Here is a 27,905-nt window from a genome sequence, read left to right on the forward strand (position 1 = left end):
ACCCCACAGCGTACCTTTAATATCTGGGAAAGCAAGCTTCTATGTGCTTTATGTGTGTGTGTGTGTGTGTGTGTGTGTGTGTGTGTGTGTGTGTGTGTTCACCTGGGTGTGTATGGCTCTGCCGGAGGTGGGGGTATGAAGAGGTCCTGCAGGGCACAGCTACTCCTCCTGGATGGAGTGCTTAAAGTGCTGGTGGGTGTGGCGACACTGCTGCCGGGGCTCTGGGGGAAGATTGGCTGTGTGTGAGCAATTGTGTGTGTATGTGTGAGTATGTGTGAAAGAGAGCGAGAGAGAGAGAGAGAGAGACACACACAGACAGACAGAGAGAAAGAAGGAGAGGAACAGTTACAGGGATTGACACATTTAAAATTTGGAGTTCACAGCAGTTCAGTCAGTTAGTCAGTCAGGGCCCACTCCTTCGGTTCAGACTGTGCTGCTGAACATCTCAACCGTGAAATGAGCAGTGTACTGTATGTTTCTGATGCTCCAGTTCTAACTGGTGCACACAAGAAGACAGGTTGGTGAGCAGTCGAGTCATCCATCTCATTCAGGTCAAGGAAAATCTGGTCACAGCCTACATAGACCCTTAAACACGGTTCGAGGAGATAGAATTGTCCTTGTTTATTTATCATATCTTTCTAACAAAATATACAGGCGATATATTTTTAATCACCCTCTTGTCACATTTATTATGTCAAAATAGGGGGCTGAAAAATTATCAACTTGAACATACAGAGAGATGTAATCCAATCACAATCTGTTTTGCAGTGATAAAACACAAACTGATTAAATGAGAAAGAAGTGAAATGTTTTCAACAATAGAATATTAATTTCTCACTGCACAAACTATGCTAATACGTTGCATAACTCGCAGCTGACTAATATCAGAGATGTATTACCAGGAGATGATGCTTCATCATAAAACCATTATGCATGTCAGAGTTACTACAGGGCTTTCCGCAGCACAATGTTCTTTTCAATATCTTAACAGCTTACCTTGATATGCTTAATTTTAGTCACATCTCAGAACAGGAAACATATTCTTTTTTTCCTTTTTTTTTGCCCTAAATAATGCCAGCAGGAGGGCAAATTTGATTTAGGTGGCGAAGAAGAATGTGAGAATGTGATGGGGGAGGAGGCTGAGCAGGACTGTGCTTCAGGGCCTCGGGGGGAGAAAACATTTTCTCTGGCCTGGGACTCAAAGAAAGGCTGAGCTACTTTAATACACATCCCTCTCATTTCCACCCAGTCTGGCTCAGGCGCACGATCCTAATAATGTAATTGGTTTGGCCGAAGTAGGACAGCAGATGCCACTTAGAGCTGAAATGTGAACTTGTGAATGAATGGTGCTGGAACCTTAAACCAATTAGTCACAAGTTTTGGGACAAAAAAAGAGGTGGACTGTGTAAAAGCAATACCTGGACAATGCAGTGCAATTCCCAGAGCTACGGTATAATGGCTCATAGCTCAAAATGATCTCTTTGAAAATGGTTTAACAGGAATTGAACATTATGAGTTTTACAATACTAAAGTCTTGTCTAATGCTCTAGTTTTAGAGTGTTTGCTATTGTAACATCCCATTTTCACTTTGTACTCTTCTATTTATTTTCTATTGGCCATTTATAGAATGACCTGGGATTTTGGTGTCTAGCATCAAAGGAGTCTGCGGAGTCTTATTTTTAACACGAGCAGCGACAGAAGCACAAAGATACACACTTATAAATAACACGGAGGTCATATACACATAGAATCAGGCATGGACACAACATATCTGTGGCGGTCATCATACTTGCAGAGCCAACGGTTTCCATCTCATGTTTTTGAGCAGAGCAGGGGTTGAGGTAAGCGTGCTCTGTGGGCGCTTCTTCAGCGTCAGGGTGACACCTGCAGGGTCCCCACGCAACAAGTTCACCAAGTTCTTCAATTGCCAGCCCACCTAACAAACAACAACAGCATGATAGGGGTTTTCCTCAACACACAACAGAAATTTGTCAGAAAGTAGGTTATGCCTGAGCACGGTGCTGCTGAGGTCATTATTTTAATGATACATGTGGATCCTGATGGTTAGAACCTGAGGCGCATCCCGCAGCCTCCGAGGGTTCATGTTGATGAGGATGTTAAATGCAAAGCTCTGGATGCCAAAGGGCATCTTACACGCCCCCTATGACATCAATCTGCGGCCGCTGTCGTGATGTGGTAAGCTCCAGTGTTGTGAGTTGTGAACAGCTGCATGCCTTGTAAATAGTCTTTAACCCAGTTTTGATGACATTTGGCACAAAGAACATCCCGCCCAGAGAAACACGGTCTGCTGCTGAACCAAATATGCCAGGTCCAGTTTTGGGAGAAAATATCCTCTCTTGCTTGGCTGACTCCACTGAATTTCAGTACATCTTGCGTATTCCATGCAGCATGAAAAACCGGGCATTTTTCAGGCTCTGACCTACCAATCATTTTGTACCTTTACATGTAATTTTTCACTTTGACAGCCTCTACACTAAAATTCTTCATATAGAAAGTGTATTAAGTAAAGTGTACACGGACAGGCTGAAACAGACACAGAGTAAAGCCTGCTTTATTCCATGATAAAAAGTTTTGCTATCTCTGGCTAAAACAATCTGCTTGTTTACAGCAGTGGACAAACAGTGGATTTTTTAGTTTTTTCTGCTTTAAGGTGTTTCTTACTTCTGGTATTCCGATAACACTCTCCGTTGTTAAATTTACTGTCCTGCATGGAGCCTTTTTTTGTGTGAGAAGCCTTCCCCATTTACTGACCATTCCTGCAACAGAAATTCAATCTATCGTAGCTGCCTGGGGTTATTTATTTCTGATATGCTGTCTTCATTTTTTACGGCCTTCCAATCTTGCGCTCAAATAATTTTTCATTTCTTTATCTTAGTATACACATGTTATAAGTTTTTCAAAGCTTTTGCTTCAGAGGATTTTTCCTTCATTCATTTCCTTTGGTCAGTGTAAGTCTTCACATCCACGTTCAAGTCCAGTTAACACTGGTCTGTGTCTTACTGCTGGACTTCTCCCAGTTGCCCTAATTATAGATCATTGAACTGTTTCAAACATCTCCTCTGTCCTTGGTGGTATTTTTCTGAAATGATGTTTGTTCTACCGTCTCTCAAGCCTGAAGATTTTTTTTTCTTGCTTTACTTTTAAGTACTTCTCCTCTGGTTTCTCATCCTCTTATGAGAAAAGATGGTGCAAGGAATCCTGGGCCACCAGACACGTCTAGTGTTCAATGCAGCTATCACCTCATTTCTCCAGAGGTTTCTCCTTTATTCTTTAACTATGGTGCATGCCACATTAAGAGTATTAACAGTATTAAAGCTGGTTATGGCAGGCCTTGTGAGTGACAGCACAGTTTTAGATCAGCAGACATGTCAGCTGAGTTTACAGATTGACATCACCTACTTAAGCTGTCAAACTCACTCGGCTGTTGCTCATTTCAGCAACAGCCGCAGCAGGACATCTTTCATTCACCTCCAACCTCTCCAGCATCGACCGTTGAACACTTGTGTGTCTCAGTTCCATACCACATACTGATACTATACAGCAAATACAATATAATAATCTTTATACTGTTATCCAGCTAGTTTATAAGAAATTCATGTATTTTGCTGTTCTGTACTAATATTACATGATATAAGACATGCGCCAACAGATGTCAGTCAAGCTGCAACTTTGAAAAACGAACTGTAACTGAGAGTGAAATATTTTGTGAACAAAATAACAACATAAATCATGGCTTTTCTCCATTTGGGCCTTTCATTTCCAGGATCCTGGCATTGTGCATGCCTACTGAGCCATCATTGATGTTATTAATTACACCTGTGCTTTTCCTTCTATGACGTGTCAAAATGTCAGCTGTGAAAAAGGTCTGTGAGGACACAGTACATTTCTTTTTATTTCCCATGAGCAGCATCGACTGACACCTCCCTGCTCTCAACATCTTATAGCCTTTTAACTAGACTCTACAGTGAAAAGAACGAAGCTTGACAAGTCTGCTTTTGCACTTATTTTCTTTAAAAATGGCTGCATTCAGTGGGTGAGTTGACTGACTGAAATGAACCTGACTTAAACTATATAATTATCAAATGTCTTGCTGTTTCGCACACAAGTAGCAATTATTTTAGACAAAGGCTGCTATATTTAAATTGTGCACCACAGGAAGTTTTTGCTTTCATTTCCATTGAATTTATACTATGCTATATACATTTCAGCAACAGGCAGGTTGTGCAGTTTTGTCTCACTGGCAAAACCTGTGAAAAGACAATTAGATTAGACCTCTGCTCAAGATGAACTTGCTATGCTGACAGTAATATAAGGTCTCCCATATTAAGATAAGAAGGGTAAACTTTGGGTGCCCTCGTGGCTCAGATGCTTAAGGCACCAAGCACGAATGGCAAAGTCTCCAGTTCGAGCTAAACTATGGACATTTGTTTTATGTCGTTCAACATCCCTCTTTCCCTTGTTTCCTCTTGTCCCTCTACTGTGTATCTCTGATAAAGGCGTACAAATGCCCCGAAAACAACAAAAAAGGAAGATGAAGATTTGAAGTTTTCTTGCTCTATCGGACGCAATACAACCAATTGGAGTGGACAGGAGAGGTCTAATCAGTCAGTTCAACATCTCTGTGGGTGCACCATGGGTGTCTAGGAACAGAAACCACACTGAAAATGGTGATTTTTTTGTATCAACAGTTCAAGGGCTCTAAGCAGATACCTCTGATCAACTGAAAAGTGCTCTTGTGAGCATGAGATAAATGATTGACCCCATGATGCGCAAAGTAACATATTCATCCAGTCAGAGTAACATATCCACATCCTCCATCAAAAAATACCTACAAGAGACATTACAGCTAGCCACTTACACACCAGCAGGTCCAGTGGTGCTGTGGTGCAGTGTGGATGCGCAGTGTAAGGGAGCTGCATACACATGCACACCATACACACAATCTGAGGCTGGTGCTTCTTTGTGTACAAAACCAACATGTATGAATTGAACTACCAGATTTTCAGAACCAACCTGAAAACCTGCAGCTGCCAAAGAACAATGCATGTGAAAATCATATGCTAATTCAGACAGCAAATACTGTAGGAGAAAACAGATAAAAAATAAGCCAGAGAGCAAAAAAATATGGTCTCACCACTGTCTGATGATTAACCTGAATGACTTCATCTCCAGCATGGATTTTCTTACAGCGGTCAGCCAGGGACTGATGGATAGACAGAGAGGCAGAGTCATTATCTGCTGTTCCATTTCACTGTCATGACAGAGATTACTGTGATACAACCATAAGTGACACACTTCACTCTACATATTATATTACAAGTGAATGAGCAGTGAGGCGAAGATCTACATATGTGGACACAAGGGGGCTTGTACTCACTCCCTCTGTCGTCCCGGTGATTACATGCAAACCATCATATGTTGATTTGATATACATGCCCTGTGGGAAGAAAGTGGGAATATAAATTGACATTTACATTTTGAACATAAGGCACATTAAACACACTACATCTCAGCCTCAGCATCACAGCCACTGGCAGAACAGACCAGGGTCAGAGCATATCTGCAAATCACATTTATTTTAATCTGCTTGTTGTGCATTTATTTCACTTATTTTTTTTATCAGCAGTGAAAGATGTGAGTGTTTTTATATTGAGCTTATATTTGCTTAATCAGAAAAAATGTTTAAATAACCTGGGGGAAGTCCTTAAATATCACATGGGTTTACTCTTCAAACAGACCCAGCACAGTCTGAATTTATGTTATGAAGTGAGTCCCACTCAAATGCTCCTACCAGCAGATTGAATCAAACATGGAGGATTATTTATCTGTAAATACTGTTTGTCTGTTGCAAAAGAAAAAGCTAAAACTCAAAGCTTCCACTAAGAGGGGTCTAAAGTGCACCACAAACACAAACACACACCCAGACACGCATTCACACACAGATATGCACGAGTATCACACAGTCTCATACACGCACATACACACACACATACACACACACACATACACACAAATACACACAGATACACCAAAGCAGCACGCCAGTCTTCAAGATGAGTGTAAGAGGTTTATTTTTAGGCCACTTGGCCCACTGTTGTGTTCAGGTTTCGCTGAACGGTTGAGAGAACTTCCATGCCCCCTGCTCGCATTTGTGGGGGTGGGGCTCTTATTGTGGCCCCAAGCAGGGCGCTCGTGCCTGAGTGTAGGTCAGTGCGAAGATGGAGTCCAACTAAGTGCTGATGGACAAACAGTGGCAGCAAAAATAAGTGTCTTTTCAACTTAACACAGTATCTACCGTTTGTCCCAAAAAGTAAGAGAATATTTTAATTTGTTGTTGAATTGTAATTTGCAACTTCAGCTGTTTGTATTTTGCTCATTTTAACATGCATAATATGCTCGTTTCATGTTGCTTTTCATCAGCTGACTCATGTGCCCACCAGCTCAGCAAAGCCCAGTTTTGGGACAGCTACAGTGACCTCCATATGATACTAGACAGCATCCACAGTCTTTGTGTTTTTACCTCAATCTCCCTCCAGAAACAACATACAGGTACTTTAGATAACCACTAAAAACAGTTAACAGCAAGGACAGTGCAGCAACAAGGACAGTGTTTCTGGAAAGAGATGTTTCTGCATTTTTAATGCATTTTTCTCAATGCTGTGAGCACCTCAAATGCAGTTCAGTTCACCTGCATTGTACTGGGGTTAGGGCTGAAATCTCAAGAGATGTAGGCCAATATCTACTGCACAATCATACCAAAACTGGCTGCATGGCGTGACACCCCGAGAGGCAAATTAGTAAATTTGGTTTTGTAATTTGATTCAACCAACAATTTGACCCTTTGAGAAATTGTGCACTTGTGTCCTTCCTGGGTCCCAAAAAACCTACGTAGGTGTATTATTTGAATCTAAGAGAATAAAATAACTGTTGTATTGCTATTTTTTTTAACAAATTAGGCAACGTTAGTATCAGTGAGTGAGCAACTGAATTAACTTTTTTCACTGTGAGTGAGATACATGCTGCATGATAATTTACACATGCCATATTTGAATCAAACAGAAGTCAATATGCTGCTATATGAATCATGCTGTTATGATTTCTTTAATTAGTAGGTTTCACCATCATCCAGCGTTATTAGTAGGTTGGTACTTTACTTTTTTGGGCACAGTAGCTTTTTCCTGCGTTCATTTCATCAAACCTGGAAAACAATTTAACATCTTGATATTTTAAGTTTATTAAACCATATTCAAGTATCATGAAACATATACTGAAGGCCTGTTCATGTGCAGGTATCACATATGCTTCTTACAGATTGTTGTGTTTACCATAAAAGAGAGCAGTCTGTGCAGTGAGATTAACTGTAATTAAAAGCTAACACAAACATTTTCTTTGCTCCACAGTAGCTACCCATCATTTGATATATATCATATCTCAAGATGTCAGTCTTGATTTTTCTGAGTTCATTAGCTACATAGGTACATTTGGGTGACCTTCACACTACACTTTACAGGCCATCAGTAATTAAAGTAGAAATTTCTTCATATTTTACTAAGTGTTCATTTCTATGCGGGAACTGTCAGAATATATCAAAGAAACTGTGATAATTGTGGGTTAGCTATAGTTTCTAAATACAGCATCACCTATATTATGGAAGCTATGGTGTTGATCTTGTACTGGGCAGCTATTATATTAGCACTTATAAAACATAAAATGGGATATTTTTCCATTTTATAATCAATTTCAATATAGTTACCAGCACCGTTTTATCTGCTTTAACTTTAAGTTAATTACAGACTGATTGCTCAGTTATTGAACTACAGCCATTTCTTGTTACATCGATATTGACGGATGATTGTTTGGCTATTTCTTGCAATTACTATGTAATTAAGCAGCCTGTAATTTAGGGGTGATCTTTTAAAAGCAGTGATCTTCTGCCTTTGAAGCATATTTTTACTGACATATTTTTGAAGATAGCACATAGCATCTTCTGATGACATACAAGGTAGGACATGACCAATGAGAATGAGTGTGGTTCTGTAAGACTGACTGAGGGTTTGTCTTACCAATCCTTCAGTGGATTTTATGTTGGCTAGCTGCACAACCTCCAAATGCGCAGCCTGGGACACCATGGGATCCGAGGACAGAGAGATAATGTGGTCGCACACTCCAGACAGAGTTTTACACTGGGGATGACATATGAAGGACGATTACAACCCTCAAGTGTCCACATCATAGCTTCATTTTCATTAGATACAGTAGAATAAAGTCAGCAACTCACCACATGCAGGATTTTGTTTTCTGTTTCGTACACAGAGCAGTCCTGAGGAACATTCAGAGAGCACTGTTACCTCAAGAGAACGTGTCAAAATGGAGTTATTATTGGTATTTCTGCTGTAGGTGGATGTAAGCAAAAAACCCGAGCTGCTTGGCACCTATAACCCCCAACACTCCCACACAGACATGCACAAACACAAAACAAATGAATCATCAATGCGGAGGCATGTGTCTCTCTCGCTCTCTCACTTGCTCTCTCTCTATTTCTCACTGCCAGTCTTCCTCTCTCAGCTTTAACTCTTACATTTTCGCCCTCTTTCGTACCCACTTTTAATTTTTCCCGCTTAAACTTTTCTCTTAACTCCATATAAACATCATCCTCCAAGGTGACCATGCTAAAAGTTATTAAATATCACTCATTATTTACTGATCTGTCAGTGTTCCACAGATTGCGAGTGTCATCATTTATGGGGCTGCGTGCAAAGAGAAATAGACTGATATTAAAATCATTAACATTTGATCTGGCCTGCCCGTGTCTTTAGTTCTGAAAATATTTTTACATGTATTTCAACTGTAGCTGAATGTGTTGATTGAGTCATTAAGTTTTTTTTTATAGCCAAGTCCATCTTAAATACTTACATTTCTTCAAAGCACTGACTATTATCATTTATCAAGCTGGCACATTGCTGTGCAGTGCACACACAGAATGAAGTTCATTTTCATGTCAGTGATTCGCTGACCTGAAGTAGTAGTAGTAATATGCATATGTATATGTAAATGATGTTTTAACAGTTAAATGGATTGCAGAATTTTATTGTCTGTCTTTACTCCTGTTTGAATATGTATATGGATCCAATGTGTGCAAAAATAGGAGCTGTGTTACGGTATAACAGGCTCTAGACTGGATGTTTATACAAGGAATTAAGTGAGATTCTGCTTCAGTTTTTTCTGTATCAAGCGTAACACATTTTCTGAATGTCAGCTTTTAAAAACAGATGCACATATACTGTCTCTGTATCATGTGCAGATATTTCTAAAACTATTCATAAAAACAAGTTTGGACATTAGTGTATTTTACAACTGAGACAGGGTATGGTGCATTTTGGCATTGTCATGTGGGGTATGAGGTTACTCTTTTATTGTGGAGGTATTTTGATCTAAAATGAAATTGAAATAAAAAAAAGTTTACAGGGCCTGAGCTGTATATTACAGTATTATATTATGGGATTTGTTTACCTGTTGTACAATTGTCGTGAGCTCAAGACAAAGCTGGATCACATTGTTTCGGGTCACAGAGTAATCTGCCACTGCAGCAAATGGAGACCTGAAAAAGAAGGAGCACCTGGAATGAACCATTAGATCATTCTTCCTTTGAGACTAAATCACTGCTAAATCTGTGGGAACAATTTCAAACACACAATCGTGTACATCAGAGGACATACACACACACACACACATACACACACACACACACACACACATACACACACACACATACACACACACACACACACATACACACACACACACAGGCACACACATTGTAATTATTTCATTTCAATCCATGTTTTCTACTGGACATGAAATCAGATTTTAGAGACTATAGTGCAATAGATTAATATACATACAGTATATGAAAATAGCATAATAGCAATAGCATAGAAATAGTATATGAATATCAAATATGAGAATATACTAGAATACATTGGACAGTGGGTTGAGCAGGCGCCCCATATGTAGAGGCTACAGTCCTCGCTGCAGTCGGCCCCGGTTTGAATCCCGCATCGGACGGCCCTTTACTGCACGTCATTCCCCCTCTCTCTGCCTCCCCATTTCAATTTCAAGTGTCAATCTATGCTTTGTATTTTCAAATGAAAATGAGGAATAGATTATTGAACTGTAATTAGAATGAATGCTGTAAAATATGCCTGCCTCTACGAGAAAAAGAAACAGCAAATCACTTTGTTATTTCTGTTGAATGTCGTCTGCTTTGAACTTCCAAACTCATCAAACACACACAGACACAAACAGACACAAACACACACATTGGCACAATCCCACAGAGAAGCAAGGGATAAAGCAACATATAAATAGACTTGCTCAGTGCCTTTTTGCCCACCCTGTCAAAATCTACTTATATAAGGCCTTTACTCATCTTTTCTTGTCAGCTAATTGGTCATGGACATAACATAAAAAAAACAAAATAGGTCTGTATGTGGTAAGAATTGGAGTCTCCACAAAAGAACCAACGCATCGTGCCAGATAAACAAGATTGTCTCATCCTTTTTGAAGCCATTTTTGCTATATTTAATTTGCTGCATTACAGCAGCACAACCGGTGTCTTTTTTTAGCCAACGTAAAGTGTTAAGAAAATGTAAAATTCAAATAGTCCATCACATTGACCCAGAGTTAACACATTTGCTTAAAAATCAAGTATGTATTTAAGATAAACTTCATAACAGCGTGTACATGAACTTGTAAGTATGTGTGTATCTAAATGCTTTTTCATATGTTTTTAAATGTATAACATGTGCAGGTTTTTGCAAATCTCACCTGTCCAGCCACGCCAAAAGGCTTTTGGCTGCGGCGATCAGGTCCACCACGGAGGTAAGAAAGTCATTGGGTAGCTTACGAGTGGCTCTGCCATCGTAATGTCCGCTGCGCCGCCTGCCTGTGATGAAGTTCTGTAGGTTCTTGGCAGATGCATTAAGCTTATGAGAGAGAGTCTTCAGATTCTCAGTCTCCAGCCCGTAATTCTAGAGGAGAGAGGAAAGTAAATTCACTTTGTTTGACCAGTTTGTCAGTGTTTGTTTTGACTGCGATGCATTCCAGGAATTTCTCCAGCGTGGAGACTGAAATGGAATTGTTGTTGTAACACTGCTCTGTGAATAAAAAGACCACTGGCAGACTAGCCCACCTTGTCACACCACCAGAGATGCTGCTCATATGATGAACATGTGAGGAATAAAACCAGTGACCCCTGCGCCCTGCCCTGCTCTGCTCCAGCTGTCACTTTGCATGTGTAGGGACAGCAGAACACTCATTACCATGTACGCCAAACTACACGTGCGGGCCTGTGGGCGTCTGAGTTTCTTGGGAGGAGAGAGCGCGGCAGGAGGGCCACTAATCATATTTAATACAGCAGTGCCTGAGAGACTTAAAACTAAATCCCAGTTACGTAAGAAGCTTTGGGGCTGAAGCAGGGCCCCCCGTGCAGCAATGCAGGATGAGAGGACTTTAGATTCAGATTGCATCTGTGACCTCAGTCCACTAAATCTCCATCCAGTCTCACTGTGTGTCTCTGGGGCTAACACATACCTATCCTCATCTCTATTCCACCCTCTCGCCTTCATCACTTGTTTTAATCAGTTCTTTCCCAACTCTTCCTTTTATATTTCCTCAGTGTGTCATGCCTTTGACACTGCTTTAGACTTTGCTGTGTGTCATTAGAGTGTCCACTGATTGTCCTTTGAGTGCACAAATAAAAGAAGGTCTGAAAAGGAAGGAAATTGAAGCATCTTAAGAAATAATTCAGCAGGGTGTTACAGGTAGACGTCACACCTGCAAATACTTCTTATTCTAAAGAGAGCTTTATACATTTACATTTATATAGAAATTCAATTAAACTGCACTTAACTTGTTACCTCTATTATCTCAAGTGGACAGTATAGCTATAGCAGGAGCTGGCAAGCAGATGCACAGCTTTATATGTAGCGCAATACCCTAAATGTATATGTATATGTGGAATCAATGAATTGTTCATGATTGTTCACGTACAATTAATTATTTGAGTCATCCTTTAAGCATAACCTTTAGCTTCTCAAATGTGAGGATATGCTGCTTCTCTCTGTCTCTTAGCTTAGCTTATTGTATCTTTTGTGTTGGTCGCACAAAATAAGCTACTTGAAAACGTTACCTTGGGCTCTGGGAAATTGCACCAAACAATGAATCGCTTAATTGACAAAATCTGCAACTTAACCTATAATGAAAACAATCTTTAATTGCAGGCCAAATTAAATGGCATATGAGTTTTGAAGTTTTGTGTGTTAATAGATGTCTAAATCATCTGACACAGATCCCAAACTACAGTATACACAGCAATAGATAACTGGAAAAATAAGGAAAGAAAATTTTTCCAGGGTTAATCCAGATTTTCGATGCAAATTTAAGGCAAAAAAGACACGACTCTACTGCAGATTTTCTGAGTTAATACATTTGAAAATGTGGGGTTTGGAAAGAAGTTCATATTCAGAAAAAAAGTGGACATTTGGTAAAGGCTCTATTCTGAGAGGGAAAAAAAAACCTCAGGACAGGTCACTACAGTGGCAGGTGGAGTGAGTGGTACAAAATTAATTTGATGCTCTAACTACTTCAGCAGCACTTCAGCCCAATCAGCTGAACGGCAGTCTATCATGCTGACACACACAAAACTTGTGTTTCTGAGACGAAGCGCACAAATCACTTTAAGAGGAGGCTGTAATCCATGTCAGTGCTAATGACAGCTGTAAGATTTGCCTGTGGAGGATATTTTGGCCAGATTATTAACTCTAGATTTTCTGTGATGTATTGAGGCCTAAAGCAGTTTCCCTGTTGTGAGGTCTAAAGCCCTTGGTGATATATGTAAGAATATTGAGTTTATTCTGATAATTAAAACCAACATTCAATTATTCCTGGAAAAACTGACATTGTTAACTGATTAGCAGATTTCATGGATGATGACTTGATGCAAAAATACAGCTAACACATCATAACAATCAGCTGAAATCATACATATTCAAAATGTCAATTTATCATCACATTGAAACAACCTCGTTTTCTCGCTTGATCAAAACACTTTTTTAAGTATTTAGTAATCTGAGGAGTCACCAAATGTGCTGCACAAACTTCATTCGACAGCAGCAGTCCGTCCAGACTCTTTCAAGTGACAGTACAAAGTAGTGGGAAGACGGTGTGGGAAGCTTGGACTCACCAGAGCACAGAGTAAGTCCACAGCCTCCAGTATAAGCTCCTGGTGTCCAATTCTGGACACTCCCAAATCCTCCAGCTCCTGGTGGGTGATACGCAGCAGCTGGTCCCCCCCTACTTTCTCCTTCTCGAAGGTCTTGATGTACTGCTGCAGGCAGTCGTCCAGGCCTGAGGGAACCACACAGGATGACAGGAAAACTTTCAGCACAGCACGACAAGGTGAACATGTTGTTCTCTGGCACTATCAGGCTTTCTGATCTCTTGTGAAAACTCTATTTGCATTATGTTTTCAAATAGAGCTTGATATCAATGTCCTTGCCAGGAATCTGTGCTGGGCGTGAACACAGGTTGTGTACAGTTTTGTCCTGTGAAGCAATCCATGTCAGACAAGAAATCTGACAGATTCCTCCTCATCAACATTCCCAAGGTGCATTTTCAGCTTTAACCTAGAAAAAGCTTTCAACTAAAATGTGTCGGCGCTCAGCTCATTTTTTTTACATCTTTCACTGCTGTAGCAGGTGTGAACTCTTCCAGTGAAGCAGTTGATGAAACGCAGCACACTACAACAAAGTGTCTGATTCTGCAACTCCTGTCTGCATCAACAGTTTTTACCTTATAAAGTGAGTTTTATAACTGGGCACTGTTAAATGCATTTATCAATATCAGGAAGTCTTACCAAAGACACCAAAAAAACCCAGAGGATCTGCCACAGACATGAAACCTCTCTCTGACACAGATGTCAAAAGACTCTGTACCTCTGTGCTCTAATCATGTAGAATTAAGTTGAAAGCAGGAACAGTGGGTGATGTTCCAAAAACTCAACAGGAAATATATGTTTTCATTTGCTCTGTAAATATAATTTGATTTGATAACTGATGTTTCTGCATCACGGTTTCTTGTCTCTCCGTTTTATCCACTAAAGTGAATGCTTACTTTTATATATGTCACAGCTGAATGTCTGTAGAAAGTGCTCTGCATGCTAACTGGCCATCCTTTTACCAGTGGGGACAGAGAGAGTAGCCTTTGTAGGAGCTTTCTTCTATACACTCGGTCTGTTTCCATTTTCACAGTGAGAGAGGGACACGGACACGGACACGCACACACACACACACACACACACACACACGCACACACACACTGACAACTCTTTGCTCATCTCGTCTTTTCATCGCTGTGGACCAATCATATACATGTGACTCAGTGCTGTGCCTAAACCTGATCAGGCATTCACATTGGGTTCAGCTGGCAACTAAACGGTGGAGAGGAAACATAGGGAGTTTCATGGGTTTGCATAAAATTTAAAGGCTTAACTAATCAGCCTCTTTACCAAGTTAATTGAGGCTCATTATGTCAATGAAGTATTCCCCATGTTGTCATAGAAACCATGAAGCAGGATTTTGGCAGGGATTCTCCCGCAGGACAAAATAATGAAATAAGTGAAGAGAGGACATGATGTTTTCCAAAAAGTGACTGCGTGGTAGCATGAGACATCTAGCTAACATACCTGCTGATTTCTTTTGCAATTATTCAAAAACTCCCATAGAATTTTACATTTTTAAATGTCACTGTCAGGCATCATGTTTCGCTGTATAAACAAATGGTTATTACTATAATTGAAACGGGTGAGTTAAGTCTCACATCAAAGAGAAGTGAGAAGTCAAGTCACATTTATTTATAGAGCACATTTAAAAACAACACAAGTTGGCCAAAGCACTCGACAAAATATAATCAATAAACAGCCAGTAAATAAAATCTGAATAAAAGGCTAAAAACAAAACGACCGCATGACACACGGCACACAACAACGAACACAGTCAAAGCCAAAAAAAAAAACACTGAAGAAAAAAAGTGCGTTTTAAGCATGTACAGTGGACGGGGCAGATCTAATAGAGATGGAGATGCTACAGTCTATAGGTAGCAACAGCATCAGACTCATCACCACTGAGCTCAGATTTAGAAGATTACTGTTCATGAATGCTAAAGTTTGGTGGTTTTAACTGAACCGCTATATCTTGTTACATGACTCTCCTCTTCTAAAAGCAGAATAGTCACAGACATTCTCCCTTTAGATGGAGAATACTTTGCTGATCGCACCGAGTAATCTCCACTACATCAATTTCCCTGTCCATTTCATTCTGGGTTCAGATTATCAGGCACGCTGAGGAGAAATTAAAAGCACAGCGCTGACACATCCTGATCTCCATTCTAGATAATCCGCTAGTAATGTGAGGTAAGAGAGATATCTAAGGCTGTCAGCATTGTTGTAATGGATTTGTGTTAATCTGACTGGTCATTGATCACTTTCAGTGTGTGTTTTAGACAAGGAGAGAGTGGGTGTGCAAGTAAGACTGAGAGCACCAAGATAAAACTGATATACTTCATGAAACATGAATTATACTAATGCAGACTGTCAGGAAGAGTAAAGAGATTATACTAAGCCTGCATTAAGTCTGCGCCTCAAAACACACAGACAATTAATGAAAACAAGACTGAAAGTGGACATATCGCAGTGTTTGCACAGCTACCATGCACTTGTCAAGAACAAATTTTCAGTCAAAGCTGGGATTCTTTTCTCTTTTGTGATGAGAATCTCTTCTTTAGAGCGGCTTTGTCACAGCTGGGAATTGAGCGTCTTGCTCACACAAAACACTGATGGGGAGGGGCACAGAGTGGGATTGTGGGAAGGTCACAGGGTGCCCCTATTTGGCCTCCAGTGACATCACAGAGCGGTATGCTAATAATGGAACTGTGAATGCTAACGACAAAATGCTGCTGTTCCTCAGGAGCTGAGAATGGATGTGAGACAAGAATTAACCCCCCACCCCCCACCCCCCACCCCCACCCCTCTCTCTCAGTTTCCTCTCTCTCAGTGTCTCTCTGTCCCTCACTTTAAATTACCATTACTGGGCTCTGGGCACAAGAATCGTCTTTGCTCCACTTGTCAGATGTGGGACACCGAAGAGCCTGCGCTCATAGCCAGCCTCCACTTCTTGCTCCCTACGTTTCTCACTTGTGCTTTCAGCTTATTTAAAGATCTTCTTCTATCTCATTTTAACTGTAGTGGCCTTTTTGTCTTTGCCTTTCTCCACATCCTCTCATCTCTCTGTCTGTGTCTGTATCAGCCCTCCATGAAGCTATAAATTTGCATTTTGTGTCTTCAGTGAAGCAGCACATTCAGAAGAAAAACACCCTGTTTAAAACGCAGCATCAGATTCAGGTACAATTTATGATACACAACTCATACAGAGAGAGGTCTGATGATCACATTATGTCTGAGCTAGCAGAAAGAGGCATACAGAATTATGACTAAGTGTGTGTGTGTGTGTGTTGCTCTTGAGGCAGTAAAGATGAAGGGCTGTGGCCTGACACGTGAGCACGTGGCTCTGCAAAACAACACACAACACTACTGAAACAATTACAGTGCTAACAGACAAATACACTGACGAGGATAGCACCCTCCTACTGCCGACAACAAGTCCTCTTACATTTTATACATTTTTGATAGTAACAGGCTGCCTGTGGTAATCATTTTATAGAGCAAACAGACAAAAAGCAGTAAAGTAACGTGTAATCTCTTCCTGAACGTTTCCTGATGTGTGTGGGCCACTTATTTCAAGTCTTTGGAGACAGACTAAGGAGACAGTTTCCCTCTGAGGAACTTCTCACCCAACACGGCTACCAAATCCTATTAATCATTAATTCATTTTAACAGCTGTACATTAATATATTCAACTTACCAGTTTCGCTGAATGCCCAGACCCTCATTAATTAGAGCACACACATTACTTTCTCTCTCCACAGCTACTGGTCTGAAGAGTGCTTCATTACCAAACTGAACCCTGTCTGTACATGTGTATTTGAACCTCATTATTCTGCTGGGTGTTTCCTAAAATTTGAAGAGATGTTCTAATCCACACTAAAACGCTCTTGCGTCTGAATCAGTGTCTGAATGAAGATCTTATACAGTAATGGATGAGCCTCACCTTAGCTTTCAGTCCACTATGAGGTTTTAAAACAGTTTAATCTAATCTTAGGCCTACATGACGCTCTTCTAAGTCAGCTGTGACTTCTTAATGACTTGGAGCATCTGTGGATCAACATTTCGCACAGATGGCTGTACAAAGCTTTGATACTGTACTACTGTAGTTCTTATTTTATCCATGCGCATGTAAAGCTTGAACATTTCTTCTCCATACAGATTCTGATCACAGATCCAGTGAGAAGGGGTTAATTATTTGTGTGTAATTACTAGATCTCCGCTGTGTTTCCCAGCCTCCTGCGAGGCAGCCCAGCGTTAACAATAACCGCCGCAGGACACAATAGAGGTTTTAAAGCGTTTTGTGCCATTTGAATGTGTTAGGCTCTGGAGAACATGTTGGTCTTTAAGGACAAGTCGTATCCACATTGTAAGTGCCTGGATAAAAATCGATCAAATGATTTAAGGCTGTGATTAAAAGCCTGTAGAAGGCGCGTGGCGATGAGGCAAAAGCCGGAGGCTCAGCAGGTGTTTTGTTCTCTTTTGGCATCTCGAGTGAATCTGTGCAGAAATGCATTTCGACTCAGAGCGCAACACTAAATTCATTGCAACATAAAAATTTGGTGATTTCTGTTTCTATTCGGCTACCATCGTGCCTCATGCTTACCTTTCATCCAGTCAACCACTTGACTGGAGCTCCACTTGCTCACAGGCTCCATAACCAGTGCCATGGTAGAAGTTTGTCTTGTTCACGCTTGACAAAAGAAAAACACTCCCAACAATCCCACTCCCCCCCTTCAAAAATAGAAAAAAATACAGAATATTAAAAAATAAAATGAAATCAATAGATTAAAATAAATGCATTGGCTAAATTCTTCTCAGTTGGGTTTGAGTGTTTACAAACAAAAAGAGGCAGGTCCAAAAGGTCCAAAATGTCGCTTGGAGAAGCCTGAGTGCAACCCAGCAGACTTGTGCACATTCCTGTGCTGTTTGCTCGCTTGAAAGAGCTCTTTTACTTGTCATTCACGTCAGGCTCAGTGGCGTTGATGGTGGTGGGTCGCTGCTGCCCGACCCCCCTTCCAAAATACATCCCAGTACCATCCAGAGCAGAGGAGGACAACGCACAGACTGTCGGTCATACTGGTGTCTGGGAAGGTTGGGCTCGCTCTGAGCATCCTCCCTCATACACAGACATGGAGTCATAGCCCTCATCTTGCATAGTGTATGAGGTGGGATTCGTGCCACAAAGGAAGCAGAGGCAGTCTGAGGAGTAAATGAGAATTAATGACATCAATTAAATCGGATTGTGTTTAGAAAAAATGGTGGATAACAGAAAAAGGAGGCTGTGTGACAGCACTTTGCATTACAAGTGGTAAGTTAACAAGAGGTGACTGCTTTTTTATTCGTTTTTGTTTGTTTGTTTGTTTTTAAATTAGTTACAATAGATAAGTAGTGAGGAGAGAGGAAACAATGTAGCATATAATATCATTTTAGCATAATATTGCAGTGGTTTTAACGTTGCCTGCCAAACACAGCTTCACAATCCTTCTGGACCAATTATGAATGAATGTATAATAACCATTTTTATGATTGAATTTGCTTCATTAAACCCTGTCTGGTTTGAAATCTTAATCCTAGATGAATGGCTTATAAAACTCTGGAGAATGAACACAACAAAAGCCACTCATAAATCCATTCACCACAATGGCAAATCTGACGATGGTTCCTCTGCTTCTCTTCCCAATCCCTCCGGCACTAATCACCTCTCATACACGCCACTCTTTGCTCCTGCCGTCTTTGTCGCTGCTCACGCCTCCATCACACAAAGCACAGTGTAGTGGAAACTCGTTGGTGTCTCGGTCACCAACGAGACAAGGATGCTGACATGCCCCTCGGTTTTTCTCACCAAACCTATTGGTAAACAGCGTCAGGATGTAAGCCTATATTCACTGCATGAACATAGACTGCACACTTTTCGTTTCTACGTTTTTGTTATTATTTACTCCTCTGTTTTTCTTTGTGCGTTTATTTCTTTAAGGCTAGGTAAATGTTGTTTTGAGGTCCAACAACTCTTTCATTCAGTAGAATAATTAACAATTATGCAACAGCACAAATAAATGACGAAAAGTAACATAAGAAAAGGGGCGGTTCATTTTACTCACAATAAATAGGCTGAATTGGTGACATTAAAATGATAAATTCCCCAGAGAGTGAGTAAAGAGTATGATGTAACAAAGATAAGAGGAGACATGCCCCTAACCAATAGTTCACTGAAATGTAGCGTTGCCTACAATAAACAAGCAGAAATATGGGGCGAATGCAGCAGAAACCTCAGTGTTAGCACTGACATTCAAGATAATCAATAATCATGAATAATTACAGAGACAGAAAGCCATACAGTGTGAAGCTGGATATGTTTGCGCTTGGCAATGAAAATGAAATATATAATAATGATACACCTACTCTTACACTAGCTGTAGTGTGAATCATATTTCGCAGTAGCCAGAAGAAAATTGCTGTACTTGGTTGACTATTCACTCAAACACTCACAGTAGCAGTTGTTACATTTGACAATGTATAACAGCAGCGCCATGATATACTAAATTAAAGTGAAAACAATTGACTCATTAAAAAATGCTGAAACTCATAATATTCAATACTCAATATTCCCCATTAATGCTGAAAAGACCAAGTACAAAGAAAGTATAAATAATGTTAAAGAGGAACTCTGCCTACAGGTGTTGAGCAGTGTGCATATGTGAAAAAAAGTTGTATACAGAAAGCCATTTATGGCATCAGACATGTCACCTGCCTCAAATGATGTCACTTGAGTCAACATCATCTGTACTGAAAACTACAAGTTCGTAAATATTGTTGGTTATATTACCAACAGGTTTTGACAAGGAAGAAGGCGGCGTGGGATATAAAATATCTCTGGTTCTCCTTCATAGATTTTAATTTATTTTTTTATTGACATGATTTTCAAACTGAAGCAAACTAAAACACTCAGAAAATTATGTGAGAAAACAGGCTGCACATCTGGAACCACACATCAGGCCTAATTAGTGACCAAATAACTTGAACAGCTGACAATAAAAATAATCTTATGATTATGAAAATAATTATTAGTTGCTGTGCTACTTCCACTACATTTCAGAAGTCATTATATGTTCTCCACTAGATTTATTTGTCAACTAGTCACTGGCAAGATTTTACATACAAAAATATGAACAGCTCATAAAATATGATGCATTGCTATAAATTTCCCTCTAGACTAAAGCTACAAAATTAAAATGTTATATATGCGTTAAGATAACAGAACGTAGCATAGCCTGTGGTTTTCCTACATTTATTTAAATAAAAGACCCGAGTACTTGTTAATCCCCTTCCTCAAGAAAAGCTGCCTCATCTTTGCATGTTTTTCACACTGGGGGCAGTAGGTGGCAGAATCTGCTTTGTGACGTTTCGCTACTCACGTACTTTACAAGAAGAAGAAGAAACGTCTCTTCCTGAGTCGAAGAGAAAAAAAACTGAGGTAGGTTATAAGCTAATGGCAGGAATTAAAAGTGGAAATAACGTGTTTATGTAAGTACTAATGCGTTAAATTTACATTTATGACCATTTTGCGTAAAGCTCACTTGCCTTGTTCCCGGTTTGAGGCTTCCCTGAGCGCCTGGTGTTTATTGGTTTATTCCAAAGTTCAAAGTTATAAGCTAACTTCCACATTTAGCTTTGAATTATTTATCCTTTTGACATTATTTGGCAGGTGGAGAGGCTGGTGTTGTGGAGACATACTGACAGAGTCTGTCGTTGTCATGTGGAGAAGTCAGTGCGGAAGAGTGAAGTTGAAATATCTCCCAAAATATGTCAAAACTAGCTCGTGTAACATGCTAGCTAAAGCTGCTACCATTGTTTCAGTCAGTCTGAAATATGATATAAATATGCAGCTTCTGCTTATTACAGTGGTTTCAGAGGGGGCTGAAACATCTGTGGACTGAAGGTGGATTAAAGGATTTGATCAAAATTACAGCTCCTGTTCCCAAACTTAAAATAGTTCAGGTGTTACAGTTCCTGTGTCAACATCTTGTACCTGACATGGCTCAACTTTCACTGTCTGTGACAGTGAACTTTTGTAAGTTCAGCAATGAAAAGTGCAGAAAGATCACACTGTAATGATCAAAAGTCTAAAACTGTAATTCACAACATACGCTAACAGAAAGTGAATACATTACAACAGTTTAGGGCATTGTTGTTACATTGCTGTATGTTGTTACGTTTGCTAACACATGCTCAGATGATTTACTGTTTCTTATATCTAGTGCAAAGCATTTGAATTTGCTAAGCATTTGATTTATTTGTTTGCATTTTGTATGTAAGCACAGGATTTTGTATTTAAAGGTATTTAGAAATTAAGTTTTGTAGAGCGAAAACTCTGAAAACTGAGCCCAAGCAATCATAACATACTGTAATAGCAATTTTTTTTAACACCCCGATAGAGAGGTTGAAAGCTGATATGCTATTTTCTTCCATATTTGTTCTTCTGCAGGTACAGAGGGGTTGCTGTCCAGAAAAAAGTGATCACTGTTTGTGTTTGTCATGTTGGTCATTGGCTGACCCTCTCTGTGACATGATGGACGACACTGAAATGGAGGCAGTGGCCTCGCTGACAGGTAGTTCTTCCCTTGGGGAAGCAGTGTCTGGTAGAGGACAACAGGGTGTTTCAAATGAAGATGACGAGCTCTACTATATCCCTGAGAGAAGACCGTCTCTGGACCTTGGACCGAGTCCGATGGATACCAGCCAGTGGTACTGAGAAATTTTTCATATACTATCCCTAAGGGTCCTCTCTACCATTGTTGGATTGTAATTCTGGGTAGCATTTTTATGGCATTTTGTTAAAAATGCAGCTTAATTAGAAAGTTAGTTAGTTAGTCTTCTCAAGGATACAGACACCGTAGTCTATGTCTATGGCAAACACCACAAGTTTATCCTTTCTTGTCTGCAGAGGGTACAGTACAAAGTGCAACAAATATCACTTACAACTTATATATGCTGTCTCTACTGGTGGACTGAAAGAAGAACTAGACTTCTACTGCTTCATCAGTTATTTTTTCATGTCGAATTTCCATGTACTCTCAATAAAATATATGGGTAGTCAGGTGTTATATACCTGGATTTAATGTGATGAATGCATCACAAAAATACCCATACCCTTACAATTCTACTTTTCTAATACCAGTCATTTTTTTACATTGGTTTTTGGAAAATTAAGCAAGCACAAAGATAAAACAAGAAAACCAAAGCAAGTAATTCAAGGAGAAAAGGAAAAATAAAATAAGTCATAATACAAAATGGGGTTAAATCCATGCTTGTCCGTCAACCTTCAAAAGTTTTTGTAGTCCCTAATTCAAATACCCTAGACTTGACGGCCTTGATGCTGCTTGTGAAAGACATCGAAGCTTAAAATGGACTGATTATCTGACATGTGCTATGGAAGCCAGTGATTGCTTGTTATGTGGCCACTAAGCAATTAACAAACTGTCATTTTTCCGTCTTTTTTTTTTTATTTCAGGCCGAATGTGGGCCAGGCCTTGAACCCAGCTCTGAGCTACATGTCACTGACAAGCTCAGAAAGCTCAGTGGAAATGAATGACCAAGATGAATGCTCCACGAGGTACAAACAAAAAACAGTATTCAGCAGAGCTTAAATCTGTATATAAATTTGTGTATTCATCACATTAAATCCAGTAAGCAGCTGTGCGTAACAATGCAACTTGTAATATTACCTTGTAGTTACACTAAAGCTAATCTGAGTCCTCTTGTCTTCCTGATTTAAGGGTCCAGCTGGAAAGAACAGATTCATACTCTAGCTGTTACTCCTTTGACAGTGATGACTGTGAAAAGAGAATCCCCAAGTAAGAAATACACCCATGACAAGACACTAACATGTTTGTGTCTGTGACTACATACTAGATCGACACTAAAATATGTTTAAATCTCTACACTGTGGCCTCACCAGGTTTAAAAGCAAAGATGAGCCTGTCCCAGAGCTTCCTCATACACCTGAGTTAGTCCAACCCACGAATGAGATTAGGCATCCTTCTTTGACAGTGGCATTCACTTTCAAGGTCAGTTTGTGTTCCTCTATTGTATCAGTTTGAAAGAAATTACATACAAAACATCCCTCAGTTGACAACAACAGCACTGAATTTCATCCTTCTTTTGGAATCAGGCTATCTGTAACACTCTTGAGAGGCTGTCAGAGGTAGATGTGAGAAGATTCAAGACAATGCTGTGGAAGAATTACCCACAGTCATTCAACACTCCTCCCAAAACCATGGACACATTGGACCTTGTGGACCGGTTGCTCGAGTGTTACAGCCTTGAAGTATCTTTGCAGATCACCAAAGCCGTTCTTGAGGAGATAGGGCACAAGAGGACAGTTAGATATATCCAGACTCAGTGCATCAGAAGTAAGTACACCCCTGTATGTCGTATTACTATTAATTCAATCTTAATGAAAGGGGGATGGATGATATATTTATATATACACTTTTTCTTTTTTCAGATGAAGTGCGTCACGATTTAAGTGAGACTTTGAAGAGGACATATGGTGAAGTATGTGAGGACTTGGCCATGCAGGAAGAGAAGAGGCAATTTGATGATGTCTTTACTAATCTCCTCATAACCTCAACATGTGACAATGGCCCGAATATTGAACATGAGGTCATGAACATAGAAAAACTGGACAGCAACCGGGAAGCAGGGAAATGTCTTTCTCCCAAGGATATTTTTAGTGCTGAAAGACTGGAGCACTCCAACATAAGGTTAATATTGCTCACTGGAGTGGCAGGGTCAGGGAAGTCGATGGCGATCAGAAGGTTAGTCCTCGATTGGATTGAAGAGCAGTCCAGGCAGCACACGTCTTTTTTGTTTCCTTTACCATTCAGAGAACTCAAACAGTTTGAGGGTTCCAAGGTCTCCCTGTTGCAAATAATACAAACACTTTACCCAGAGACAAAAAAGCTGAAGGATGAGGATTATAGATCGGAAGACTGCCCGATGATGTTTGTCTTTGATGGTCTTGATGAGTACAGTGGAAAGCTTGACTTTGAAAACACTGAGCTTATCTGTGACCACACAGAGCTGACCACCCTGAACGTCATTGTGGTCAACCTCCTCAGAGGAAGGCTGCTCTACCGTGGCCTATTTCTGGTCACTACTCGGGCGCAAATAAAGCGTTGCATTCCTTGGGATACGCACTATAATGAGATAGAGGTGCGTGGATTCTGTCACCCTGAAAAGGAAGAGTACTTCAGGAGGAGATTTAAGGACCCAGATCAAGCAGCCCGAGTTATCGCCTATATCAACTCTTCCAAAACCCTCTGCATCATGTGCCATCTTCCCTTGTTCTGCTCACTGGTTGCTGATGAGTACCATCAAATATTTAAGGAACAGGGGACACGGGCAGAGCTGCCCAGGAGCATCACTTACATGTACACAAAGCTGGTGCTAATGCTCATACGGCAACATCGCATATTTAGAGCTCCAGATCGTAGCCTGGATGAAGAAAGAGACTTCCTTATGAACCTTGGAAAGCTGGCGTTCAACATGTTGGAAAAAGGCCAGTTCAAGATTACCAAGTCCGACTGGAAAGACACTGGAATCTGCGACGAGGAGGCAGTCATTAACAGTGGACTGTGCACACAATATATCACAAAGCCATACGTCTTGTTTCATGAGAAAGTCTTTAGTTTTATCCACCCCACCATGCAGGAGTACCTGGCTGCCCTTTATGTGTTTCTCTCCTTCACAAACCAGGGGAAGAACATTTTTGAGCAGCAACTGAAAGACAGGTTCAAAGGGATGTTCAAGGGACACAAAGCCATGGAGCTGTACAAGAGCGCTGTGGACAAAAGCCTGCTCTATGAGGACGGCAAACTGGATATTTTCCTGCGTTTCCTATTTGGAATGTTACTTCCGACCAACCAGGAACTCCTCCAGCCATTCTGCACCTCTTCTGTGAAGTGGCCAACAATAATCGAAGATGCTGCTGCCCTCATCAGGAAGAGGACCAGAGAAAATCAGCATCCTGGCAGGAATGACAACCTGCAGCGTTGCTTGGAGGAGCTGGGTGCATTAACAGTAGCCTCAATTTGACTCGATCACTGGGCAAAATCATTTCACCACAAAGTGTGTCAAGGCTTCCACCGAGTTCCAGTCGGGGGGGGAAATGCGTAACACATGCCTGTCCTGACGGAGAAACATGTTTCTCCACTATTCATCCAAACTAATGATTGTTTTTCACTAATGGAGCTTTAGTTAGTTTTTTATTAAGTATTTAAGAGCTAAACATAATCTCTTCTTTAGTTCCAGTTACATTAATGTACCAAATATGTGAAAACAGAGTCTTTTAAAGAAACTGAGATGGTGTGATATAATGTGTTATTATGGATTTACAGAGTTATAAAGAGGCCTTATATTTTTCCTGTTCTTATAGAATGCATATACAATCAAAGATGTTTGATATACATTATTGATTATTGCTAGTGCTGCCAGCCAGTCTACAGTTGTGCTAGATATGACTTAATTCAAATTCAAATAGCTTCAAATAGCTTTTAATTGCACTATTAACATAATATCAGAGGAATATGACTATTGTCTGAGACCCAAGTACAACTGGTAAATTATTTTGGGTACATTTGTGAAAACTGAATTATTTTGGACTTTTCAGTGATCAGTTACTATTACTACTACTACTATTATTTGTTGGCTGCTTGTTATTTTGGCAGTAATCACATCAAGTAGCTGCAGTTACTGAATTGTTTATCCTACACAGCTAAAAAAGCATCTGTACTCCAATTCCTGTTCTTAACATCCCTGCCATAGTGTAATATAGGTTATAAATGTACCGACAGTGATACCCATGGGAAAAAAAGTTACCTGTTGGAAATAAATGATACAATTGACAAAAAATGTTTGTGGAAACAACCACAGGCCTTCATCAGCACCGCACACTTTGTGAATGAATTGACTGATTCAACTTTGTCTCATTAAGCGTGTATTTTCAAACAGTATACAGATTTAAGATGGCTCATCGCCAGCACACACAGACACTGGAATGATACACAAGCATAGCAAATAAACTGATACAATATTCTATCTATATTCTGAAGTTAAAATACAGTACCTTTGTGTAGTAGAGTTATCTAAATTACACTGATTTAGACAGTTTACCACGATTCTATCAAGGATGCATTCAGTTCCACGTAAAATGTTGTGTCTGGATGTCTTTTCCTTGGATAAAAAGGGGGATCCTGAAAATGCTACATCAGATTTTTACATTGTAACACCACTGGTCTCACTCTCTCAAGTTTTGCACATTTCCTCATCCAACTCTTCTTTGTCATAATTCTTGCATCTGACAGTGTAACAAATAATAGTAAATTCACAGATAATGTTGATTCTTACCAATATGAATCATTTTTGCAAGATAAAACATGGCTCAGAGAAATCCACCACTTCTTATCAGCAGTCACATTCAGTGTTTTCTTTTTTTCCCCACATTCAAACCTCCTGGTGCTGCTAGTGTGATGTGCTTTTGGACCATTCCAAAAGCGCTTATCACAACACAGGTGAAGGTGGATTTGAGGTCCTCTGGTGTGACATTCTTCAACAGCAAACTCCTCTGTAGGATTTCACCCTCCGCCAAAGTTGATCTAAAATAAACATTCATTAAAGCCTTGTTGCAGGCCTGCTACAATAAGCTAACTAAATCTGAAGCAAAGAATACACTGCTGCTTGATATCTAATAAATTGTATATGGATTATTAAGTGGCTAATGTGCTGTTATGGTAAGCTCCATTAAAATGTTAATATCATTCATAATACTCACTCCTCTGATTCTACTATTCCACCACTGCTGGGTGTGTCCTCAGGGAAAGAGCCATTGACGAGCCAGTAGATAAGTGTCACGCCATCTTTGCAATTTGTTAATGCATCACAGTGAAGAACCAGGGGCTCACCTATAAGGCAGAACACACCACAAACACAGCTTCAGTATATGTACAGAAACCCTTATAAAAACCCCAGAGCTGTCACCCAGGTAGTTGCATATGTCAGAAAACACTTCACAGCAGTTTGTAATATGTTTGGGTACAAATGTTACCTGGATGAACTTTTATTTGGACTTGATATGCCCCAATGATTTCTGGAGATCCATCCTCTGAAACTGAAGAACAAATTTAGGTTAGCTCAGAAACGGAATCACATTAAAATCAAATTTTGTCACCCACATCACATACTGTACCTGGAAATCCTTCTGCAAGCAGCAGATACAGAGACCCCAGCGCTGTCGCAGAGACACGTGTTAACAACCAATGCCATAATACAGTCAAAATGAATAGGTTAGTGTTATAAAATATTACCTTTGACGACAGATGACAGCTGCATATTGACTGCTTCAGTGAGAGGTTCTTGCTGTTCACTGCCGTTTTGAAATACTATATATAGACAGAATTCACTTCCCTCTTCTTCCACTCAAAACACACAGACAATACACTGGGGATTTCCTCCCAGGCTGGCACTCTGTCATCGAGGGTTGTTTGACAAATCATGGTTACATAAATCATACCTCTTAGTCACCTGATTCCAATTATGTCACTATACG

At 40.1% G+C, this 27,905-nt stretch overlaps 3 protein-coding genes across 9 annotated transcripts in view; 1 reads left to right on the forward strand and 2 right to left on the reverse strand.

Moving 5' to 3' along the window:
* The window catches only part of LOC130182991 (connector enhancer of kinase suppressor of ras 2-like), a 29,926-nt gene extending 11,524 nt beyond the window's left edge, over window positions 1–18,402 (reverse strand). The window contains exons 1-10 of one of the 4 annotated variants that reach the window (XM_056398267.1): window positions 17,904–18,402; window positions 13,265–13,428; window positions 10,849–11,051; window positions 9,532–9,619; window positions 8,300–8,341; window positions 8,085–8,204; window positions 5,399–5,458; window positions 5,156–5,224; window positions 1,790–1,936; window positions 103–221 (exon numbers count right to left, since the gene is read on the reverse strand). In XM_056398267.1, the coding sequence (XP_056254242.1) occupies window positions 103–221; window positions 1,790–1,936; window positions 5,156–5,224; window positions 5,399–5,458; window positions 8,085–8,204; window positions 8,300–8,341; window positions 9,532–9,619; window positions 10,849–11,051; window positions 13,265–13,428; window positions 17,904–17,967 (1,076 nt within the window). In that variant the 5' untranslated portion in view covers window positions 17,968–18,402. Of the gene's footprint in view, window positions 1–102; window positions 237–1,789; window positions 1,937–5,155; window positions 5,225–5,398; window positions 5,459–8,084; window positions 8,205–8,299; window positions 8,342–9,531; window positions 9,638–10,848; window positions 11,052–13,264; window positions 13,429–17,903 lie in introns of all 4 variants that reach the window. The other 3 variants (XM_056398266.1, XM_056398265.1, XM_056398263.1) reach the window with 3 other exon arrangements.
* A 2,226-nt stretch (window positions 18,403–20,628) lies between these two features.
* Window positions 20,629–26,244, forward strand: nlrc3l1 (NLR family, CARD domain containing 3-like 1). 3 transcript variants are annotated; one of them, XM_056397113.1, is made up of 7 exons: window positions 20,629–20,771; window positions 21,783–22,042; window positions 22,809–22,910; window positions 23,074–23,151; window positions 23,256–23,364; window positions 23,469–23,709; window positions 23,805–26,244. In XM_056397113.1, exons 1-7 carry the CDS (start codon window positions 20,652–20,654, stop codon window positions 25,394–25,396), a joined length of 2,502 nt encoding a protein of 833 aa, XP_056253088.1. In that variant the 5' UTR covers window positions 20,629–20,651; the 3' UTR covers window positions 25,397–26,244. The 3 variants fall into 3 exon arrangements, with proteins under 3 accessions (XP_056253088.1, XP_056253089.1, XP_056253091.1); XM_056397114.1 differs by having other exon boundaries at window positions 20,760–20,821; XM_056397116.1 differs by lacking the exon at window positions 20,629–20,771 and adding an exon at window positions 20,855–21,368.
* Window positions 26,245–26,274: 30 nt separating this feature from the next.
* On the reverse strand, window positions 26,275–27,850 carry LOC130182299 (interleukin-1 receptor accessory protein-like). 2 transcript variants are annotated; one of them, XM_056397118.1, is made up of 5 exons: window positions 27,664–27,850; window positions 27,546–27,587; window positions 27,405–27,467; window positions 27,132–27,261; window positions 26,275–26,955 (listed from the first exon to the last, which is right to left on the reverse strand). In XM_056397118.1, exons 1-5 carry the CDS (start codon window positions 27,686–27,688, stop codon window positions 26,778–26,780), a joined length of 438 nt encoding a protein of 145 aa, XP_056253093.1. In that variant the 5' UTR covers window positions 27,689–27,850; the 3' UTR covers window positions 26,275–26,777. The 2 variants fall into 2 exon arrangements, with proteins under 2 accessions (XP_056253093.1, XP_056253094.1); XM_056397119.1 differs by lacking the exon at window positions 27,546–27,587.
* Window positions 27,851–27,905: the final 55 nt, after the last annotated feature.

Source organism: Seriola aureovittata, chromosome 15 (genome assembly GCF_021018895.1).
Source record: "Seriola aureovittata isolate HTS-2021-v1 ecotype China chromosome 15, ASM2101889v1, whole genome shotgun sequence".
Lineage (NCBI taxonomy): Eukaryota > Metazoa > Chordata > Actinopteri > Carangiformes > Carangidae > Seriola > Seriola aureovittata.